This window comes from Pisolithus orientalis (assembly GCF_024613125.1).
Source record: "Pisolithus orientalis strain OTSU chromosome Unknown F5J12scaffold_56, whole genome shotgun sequence".
In the NCBI taxonomy this organism is placed as follows: domain Eukaryota; kingdom Fungi; phylum Basidiomycota; class Agaricomycetes; order Boletales; family Pisolithaceae; genus Pisolithus; species Pisolithus orientalis.
The window spans coordinates 92,364-101,590 of NW_026260837.1; the positions used below are offsets into that span (position 1 = coordinate 92,364).

The 9,227-nt window shown below is 45.0% G+C and overlaps 1 protein-coding gene across 1 annotated transcript; it reads left to right on the forward strand.

Annotated features, from left to right (window-relative positions):
• Positions 1-7,695: 7,695 nt before the first annotated feature.
• Positions 7,696-8,667, forward strand: F5J12DRAFT_786405 (uncharacterized protein; the record flags this gene model as incomplete). The annotated part of the gene is made up of 5 exons (XM_051743440.1): positions 7,696-7,827; positions 7,877-8,277; positions 8,339-8,459; positions 8,480-8,555; positions 8,624-8,667. The coding sequence occupies 5 exons, from the start codon at positions 7,696-7,698 to the stop codon at positions 8,665-8,667; spliced, it is 774 nt and encodes a 257-aa protein (XP_051595370.1).
• Positions 8,668-9,227: the final 560 nt, after the last annotated feature.

Consider the following 9,227-nt stretch of genomic DNA (forward strand, 5'->3'; position numbering starts at 1 on the left):
CATCTCCTGGCCCATGGACTGGCCACCCCAGTCAGCTATTCAGTCCTATATTGTGATGAAAGTGACTTTGTTTAAGTCACATGGGGGTAGTCCATTCTCATTAGAGTAAGTCTTATGACTGGCCAAAAGTCTCTGTTTGAGGTAGACTGGGGGGTAAGTACATCAGTAACTATGGTGTATATACATCCAGAGTGTGGCAGGAGACAAACAAGTAACTAAAAAGGGGGGTATAAAGGAAGGGAAAGAAAAGGGGAAACAAAGCAGTATCATTCTGAGGCATTAATGGTCATGTAAGATCATGAATCATTACATTTGCCCTCCTGACCTTCAACAAGAAGGTTAAATTGTTTAGTTCATTACTGTGCTATCCATTGGAGTCACAGCTGCAGAGATCATAAGTATAATCATGGAGAAAATGAAGATGATAGTCCAACCTGTGGATGGACCAGTGGTCTCTGAGCTGGTAGGGATATTCTGAGAGCTGTTGATGGTAGAGTTGATCTCTAGGTTCTGTAACATAGCATCAACATTTGCCAAGTAGTCATTGAATTTGCCAAAAGGGTCGCAAGGGTTATTAGACAGAAAAGACATGTTGGGCTGAGCTGGGGTCTGAGAGAAATTCTCAAAGGGTGGATTGTGGAAGTTGCGAGAGCAGTTCTTAAAGAAAGTAGCCCACCCTCCTTGCTTGGGGTGATTGTGGTTTTCGCACCCTCTGCCTCGACTCCTGGGTGTGTAAGGTTCATGCCAGCAGTGCCTTTGACTACCATGAGCTGTGTTTGCTTGTTCTGTTCTATGGTAAGTGCAGTATGTCTCCCATGAGGGGGCACACTTACAAGTGGCAGTATCTGCTGTGAAGCAATCAAAAATGACCTGGGTTAGGTATCCAGCTTGGTTGTTACTGCATTGAGTAGAGTTCCTTCTGGGCTTTGCCATTTGAGCTTGCCTGAATGCAGGAGGAAGGGGGTATCATAGATATGGATCAGGATTGTCTGTGTGAAGGATGCAGAAGTTAACATAACTGGGTGGAATGACATCTTGTTTGATGTCAAATGAGCCATTGTGGATGGCTTTAGCAGTGACATGGAAATGTTCTAGTTCGAGTGGCATGAAGTGAATGTTTGATCATGGGGTGCTGGTTGACTGGGTATTCATAGTCTGCTTTTTAAATGTTCTTGGGCTCCTCCTGGGGGTGGTCCTTGAGGCTGAGGTGTAATTGGTGGATGGAGCTGGCAGAGTTGCCCAGCTGTTGCTTGTAGTGATGTTGTTGATGATGTCTAGTGTTTCATGACAGGCAGTGCGATCAAGTGCAGATATAGTGAGTAGAGGTAGCTCTTGTGGAGTGTGGTCACTCTGATTCCTGGGTGCAAGGTTATCAGTGCTAGGTATGTTCAGCACTTCTAGGTATTGGGTGAATGCTTTGAGGTGTGAGACCTCATGGAATGGGAGCCAAACCTTGTCACCACTTGAGTATTCCACCTGAAAGAGGGCATCTGTCCCCTTTCCATGGTGATCTGTAATTCACTTGACTGAGAGGTGTTTGGTTTTCCTGAGCCTGATTATTTCAGGGAGTTGTCACCCAGGGAAGTGTTGATTGTCATTAGGGATGTGCAGACATAACAGGCTGGCATGAAAGGCAGGGTGTATGCTGTGCTGTTTGAGGTCATTTGGCAAATCAAGCAGGAATGTGTTGTTCTGGTAGTCATCTAAGATCTTATAGGGGCTGATAAACTTAGGCATGAGTGTTTGAGCATGCCCTTTAGGTAATGCTATGTTGGCTGTAGATAGGTATACTAAGTTGCCTTTAACAAATGGTGCATCCCTACATTTCTGGTTTGCCATAGTAGTTTGTTTTATATGTGCAGAAATAATCAAATCATGGGCTTGCATAATGGCATTTTTCATGTGCTGGGCAAATATTCTTACACCAGGGATTTCTGAGTTGGTTTCCCAGATTGTGGATCTTGGCAACCATGTTGTATATTCTGCCTTTCACATTATGCTTTCATCCACTTAGTATTATGGTACGCATTTAGCCATATTACATAATCATGTTCATTTTCACACTCAAGTAGCATAGTCACACCTCAGTTGGCTACTTAACCCAACTGAGGTGAGCACTTTCCACATCCTGTCTTTACACTCAGCTAATAGTCCTGTAGTATATATTCTACAGACTGCCTATAGTTTAGTATAAATGGGGTAAACCTGGTAGTTTCTGACTGAGCTGAGTTCATTGCAAATTCAATTGCCAGTAGTTTCAAGGCCCAGTCCTTCTGGTTTGGGGATATGCAGGCACATAGCATCTGAGTAAATGTGCAGTTGGCCCACTCAGTGATTCCATCTGTCTGTGGGTGAAAGCTTGATGACATTCTTAGCTCAGTTCCCATTAGTTCATTTAGTTTATTCCAGAAAGTGCTTGTGAATAGCAAGTCTCTGTCACTAATTATATTCTGCAGCATTCCATGATTCTTGTATACTCTATCAAACATTACCTCAGCAATGTCTTTGGCATGGTAAGTCTGTTTCATAGGGATGAGGTGTACCATGACAGTTAGGTAATCAATTATGACAAGTGTCATGTTGAAGGTTCCATTAAGTGTATGTGATTCCAGAAAGGGGCCAACAAAGTCAATTCTAATGGTTTCCCAGGGGTATGTGGGGACATCAAGCATTTCCAATAGTCTGTAGCTGGGATGATTACTGGGCTTAGAGGTCTGACATAGTGTACAGGATTTTCAGAATTCATCTACATCTGAATTGATCCCCTTCCACCATACATTGTCATGTAGGTAGTTGGTAGTTTTCCCAGGGCCTAGGTGTGCTAAGATTAAATGCATGTGCAAGATCAAGATCTTGCATAAGCAGTAGGAACCCAAGTTTATGTCAGGAATACAAAGAATTTGCTGTCCTTTGTCTTTCAGGTAAATCAGACTGTTGTCTACTTCAAAATTTTTGTAGATCTTAGGGTTTTTAACAATGTCAATAAAGAATTTGTCCTTATGGTATTGATGGCATATGTCCTTGCATATGTCTAAGTCTGAATCTGCCATAGTGACTAATTCAGGCAATGAGGTTGGTTCCTGTTCACTGGGTGTGTCAGCCATGATGTCATCATCCAGGCTGTTGTCAACACATGTCATAGGTATTTTTGTCTCAGCAGGTGTCTCAGGTACTGTTGGCACATCAGGTGATGTGTCAGGCTTTGGCATACTCCTGCCCTCCAGTGATCATGTTGGGTCACCAGGTAACTTCAGGATCACTCACTTCGCATTAGGGAAAGCTTCCTGTGTGCTAGACTGACACCTCATTGCTCCCAGGAATATGGGTGAGCCCATGTACAGTGGGGTGGTAATCAAGTTCAGTAGCAGCATTGACAGTGCATGCTCCTCTTCAGCACTGACATATTCCAAGGCCGATCATACCACCCCCTTAGGTTTATCTGAGTATATACAACTCAGTGTGTTGGTGATGACATTCATCTTGCCTGGTATATGTTCAATCTCAAAATCAAAGTCACCCAATGTTTTGAGCCACCTAGCCTGCCATGGGGACAGCTTTCATTGTGTCTGGATTCATTCAAGACCTTTATGGTCCATGAATATGTGGAATTTTGTGCCTTGCAGTAAGTGTTGGAATCTTTTCAATGACTCAACTATAGCTAATAGTTCCTGTTCATGCATGGGGTAATTCTGTTGGGCCAGGTTAAATTTACCAGACCAGAACATGATAATGTTCCCTTTTTCCATAGTTTCTCCCTGCCAAATTACACTGCTTCTGCCCAACAGGCATGTGTCACAAGACAAGTTTATTGGGGCATGTCCAGGTGAGTAGTCTAGCATCATTTGTCATATCTCACAATGCATATGTACTAACTCCTTTACTAAATCACATGCCCTTTGTTCTGTGAATGACCAGTGCCAAGGAGTGTTGGCCACCACTGTCTTGTGCAGGTGCCTGAGGGGTATGTGAATGCCTTCACATCTGGGTGCAAGATACCTGACCGCTCCAATGAAGCCCATGAGTAGGTCTTTGTTAGTGGGTGTTTTCCAATTAATGATTTTATCTACTTTGTCAGGGTCCATTCTAATACCATCTGCATTGATCACATGTCCCAGGATTCGTAATTCATCCATAAACAACTGCAGTTTGTGTTTGCTTAGGTAGAATTTGTGTCTTTGCAGAGTGTCAATGACAATTTTAATGTGCTTTACATGTTCTTTGAGTGAGTCAGAGTAGATCACTATGTCATCTAGGTAGACATCCATGAAGATTCCTATGTACAGTGCAAATACGTGGTTCATTAATGACTGATAAGCCACACCTGCATTGCAGTCACTGATCTACATTACATGACTGATCATGGTCCCATCAGGTGTTGTAAATAGCATTTTGGGAACATCCCCAGGAGTGATGCAGATCTGTTCATAGGCATCCTTGCCATCGAGCAGGGACCTGTAGGGGTGAGACATGATGTTGTGGAGGATTGTCTCCATGTCTGGTAGCAGGGATGCTAGTTTCCTGGTATTTGCATATTGTTCCCTTGTATCTATTACTGTTCATAGTCTTAGCAACCCATCCTTAGTAGCTTTCTTTGACATTAGCATTGGGATGGCATTGGTACTGCTACTGAATTCCCATTGTCTGGTTCATATATAGTCATCATGCTTTGAATGCCATACAGGCTTGAGTGGCTCAGGGCAGTGGGATGGATGCCAGGAATATACTTTATTATCATCTATCAGTGGGATAACATGATTAATTTCATGAAGTGGGGGAAGGGGGGTGTCAATGGCCTCTTTACAAATATCCTTTGCATATGCTCTAAGCTCCTCTTGGCATCTCTCCTTTTCATCCACCAGTAGCTCCACTGCTTGTGACTCCAGTGCAATAGTTTGTGGTCCCCAAATAGGTAGCAAGTTGTCACTGCAAACAGTAATTTGAGATGGGTTGAAACCAAGTAAAATTTTATGTTGGAATAAAAATGGCATACCCAGAATCAAGTCATATGAATCAAGATTCGTGATGTCCAGTATGTGCTTGTCATGAATGTTCTGGTACAAGATCAGAGGTTCAGGGGTTTTTTGAGTAGATCGAGGGGTAGTTGCAATTGATCTACAAGTGTGGTAGAAATAAAGTTGGATGATGAACCAGAATCAAGCAAGGGTTGACAGGGCTTGTCACTGATGCAGACTATGACAACGATGGGCTTGGGTAGGAGGTGAGTGGTGCCTTTGACATGTGCAGCACTTCATTCAAGCATGCAGGTTTCATTTTCATGACCCCCCTTGGGGGAGTGTGTTTGAGCTGCTCTGCACTCCAAGGTTTTGGTGCTGATGGGCTTAAGGCAATTTGGGATTGTGGGAGAGGGCCCATGCCATCTCATTTCGCACTTGTCAAAGGCTAGTTCTTCATAGTGCTCAGTTTTCTTCAGGTGGAGCCAATGGGTGACATTAAAATCTGGATCAGTGAGATCCTCATAGTAGAGAATGTGATTGTTGAGGGTGTATTGGTCTGTCAGTAAGTATGTGTCTGGGCTGCCATAGTCTTCCAAGGTAAAATGGTTGTGCTGGTAAGGGGAGTTGTCTGGGTCAATCTCCTGGTTGAGAGTTAAAGGGACAGCATTGTACAGCATAGCTAGTGTATGTGCCTTCAGGGTCTCTCATTTCAGCTGGAGGAGTTCAGGCATTTCTGAGTGAGTAATTCCTAGTGTGAATAGGCTGAGTTCAGCCCCTTCTTTGATGGCTGCAAGGCAAGCTTCAGTGGGGGACATGTTCACAGTGTTAAGATGGACATGCAGTCCTTTCTGCTTGTCCCTGGTCTACCAATGCTTGGGGAAATTCCATTCCAGGTGGTCTGTGCCTTCACAGTTGAAGCACTTACCTTCTGCATGAAGGCACTTCTTTCTCTCCTTATCAGGGTTCTGATCTGTTCAATAGTGACTGTTCTGATCCTTTGAGTACTGACATGCGATTTTGTCCTTGTTATGGATTGCATTCCCTGTGTCTGTTGTGCTGTTAGTCTTTACAGTGGCTGCACTAAGGTGATCCATGCTTTGCCTGTGTGTGTATCTCTGGTCATGTGGGGACTTGTGATTTCTGTCCTCATCAATAACATGCTTGGCTTTCTCATACCTTACACATTCAGATTCTAGAGCCACAATAGAGACTGTAGTTGCATCATATCCACTCTTGGTAAGTTCTGCTCTCAAGTAAGGTTGGCATCATCTCCAAAATGTGAGAACTACTTCCCAATCACTAATGTCACCCACAGTATCTGCTATTTCCTGTAATTTTCTCAAAAAGTCTAGGACTGAGCATCCTTCTTGATGGCATGCATCGAACTTATCATGATGTTGCATTCAGAAGTCTGCTGTGGAACACAACTTCTGGGAAGCATGTGACTAGAGGAAAGCTGAAGGGAGAATTCCCTAGGATCAACCCAAGGGATGCTGTGTGGAAGGTGAAGTCAAGGATTACCCTAGAAGGGGTGGGGTAATATGTGCAAAGGTTACAGAACTTCATTCCAGAGGGATGTGGACACACAAGGAACAGTGAGATAGGTATACAAAATTCTGAGAAGCTGATTGGTGGTGAGAAGAGTGTATTTGAGGTGAGAGGGATATGGGGTGAGGAGTGCAGGATTGGGAGACACAAGAGACATGAAGTCCACTGGAGATGCTGTAGACAGTGTAGACTCAATATATGAACTCAGACTCTGAGAACTCTTGAACTCATGGAACACACACAGATAGAAACTCTGAAGGTCAGTGGTATATTTCCAACATCATGGCAGAATTATATAGTACAAGGGAAGTAGGTACAAATCAGAGTAAGGTGGGGCAGAAAAACTAAAAGACCAGAAAATAAGGGAGAGGATGACAGATGTCAAAGAAATACAGGTGCATGTGAAACAGGCTGGTGAGTAGTAGATGAGAATAAAATGGGACAATGGTAAGGGGTATCTTCTGACAGAACAAGGTTACATGTACAAGTGAAAGGTGGAGTTGGCAGGAGGGGGAGGCACAAGAGGGCAGAGTGTACTGGCACAAAGTCCAGCTTGTGGAATTTGGGGCAACAGAGGTAACCAGAGTTTTTTGTAAAGGCAACTGACATGGGTGAGTGGTGAGGTGGCTGGGGGTGGCTTGGCTACTGAATTCCAGATGCCTCTGGGTGAATGTGGAATTTCTGGATCAGCTCATTGCTGGCTGGGTGACATGCCAAAGGTCAGGAGAAACTCCACAGGTGACAGGGGTTGGGAGGCAACATGAGGTTACAAGCAGGAAGAACTCTGAAAGCATCCAAAGGCCTAGAGACACAGGGGTTTGTCACAGAGGCCAGCAGAATTTAGTGACAGATTCCTGTTCCAGCCTCAGGGAGTATATGGCTCCCTACACCTCCTGGGGACTTTGAATGCTGACCATCCTTGGTCAGACTGAACCAAGATGCCACAGAGATGAGTGCAGAATATTGGCAGGCATTACATAACAATGATGGCACATGGTCTGAACTCTGCCTTGTGCAGAGGGAAATTCCACATTGTATGAGATGGCCCTGCAGGATTTAAATGTGCTCAGAAGGTGGCTCACTGCTTGTCAAACTTTCACTCCCCAGCCACACCTGTATCCACTACCCAAGCCCATACCCAATCTTCAACATGCAAGCCTACTTGATCCACAATGCATGACTGGTATGCAGCATGAAGGACCAGGCAATCACCTCTCTGTCAGCAGCTCTAAGACACATTAGGGTGCTAATGGACACAGTGCCACAGCCTGAAGAGAGCTTAGAGGTGATATATGAGTGGGTGGAGGACTGGGACCAGACTTGGGTGAGTGCACTAGAGACCCATGCAATGCAACATGCTGACCAATCCCCAGGCTGGCATCTACTCATGGTGGAAGTATGTCAATGAGAACAAGATCTCCATCCTGAAGGTGTGCAATGCCAATCTACACAACATGACCAAAGAATCTGCAATACAGCAGAATGAGGTGATCCCAGTGGCTATAGCAATAGTGGATCTTTGGCAGCCAGAAGGGCAGCATAGATTCAACATTGACAACCTTTTTGAGGACTACCGGGGGTGGGTAGAGGAGAGAGTGCGGTTGGAGGCCAAGAGGTTGGCCAAGGCACCATCCATGCACACCTGGGGCCAAGCAGCAAGAGGTGAGGGTCAAGACTGTGCACCAGAAGACACCAAAGGATACCCATCAAGAGGAGCTGCATGTTTGACAGGGGGGGCTCTGGTAGCACAAGCAAGGGAAAAGGGAAACAGAAGGTGTGTTCTACATCCTTGACAACCCAGAGCATGAATGCTGACTTCAATGAAATCTCCACAGGCCACCAGCAAGGAGGACAAGCTGGCTGACAACATCAATGATGATGAGGGCAATGGCAAAGGCAAAGGAGAGCCAGGTCCTTGTGGCTGGAGACAATGAGCCCTGCAAGACATGTGCCCAGGTGAACCTTGTGTGCATCAGGGAGCCAGAGTTGTCCTGCACATGGTGCAGGAAAGTGAAGTGCTTGTGCTTGTGCTCTTGTGGAGTAGGGAGAAAGGTGAGTACCATACAGGTGAAATTCTGCAAGGGAATGAGTTGACACCACCTTCAGCAAAAGAACTCCAGTACCATTGGGGAGGCAGGGCCATCCCACAAATGAGTCAAATTGATTACAACCTTGAAGGCAGCCCCAGCAGAATCTGTGACTGGACCCACTAAGGAGCTGTTCACCCTCCAAAGTTGAAGTTGAAGTTTTTGACTTCAACTTTGGCAATGTAGTCATGTGATGATTATATAAGACAACAACACAACTTGTAGTTCAATAGATAACATTGTGATAACAGATCAAACAACTCTGCTATGGATCTTGAAGCACAGCAGCTCCAGCACCATCATCATTGCCATCTTGCTGCACTTGTAGTAGCAGTGATGATCCAGGTGCTATGCCTCTATGACCTCCTTTTTCATTCTGACTCAGAACCAATCCCCTACCATACCTCAATCCTGACTGGTGAGGGATGGATGCTAGAGCTCCTGAATGGTCATCCAGACAAGATACAGACTTGCCTTGGTGTCAGCCATGGGGTTTTTGATCACTTGATGCAGGTGCTCACCTGCCATGGTTTTGTGCCTTCTCACAATGGAATTTCTGTGGAGGAACAACTTGGGATATTCCTCTACACCTGTGTTACTGGGTTGTCATCCTGGCATGTTGCTGAGAGGTTCCAAC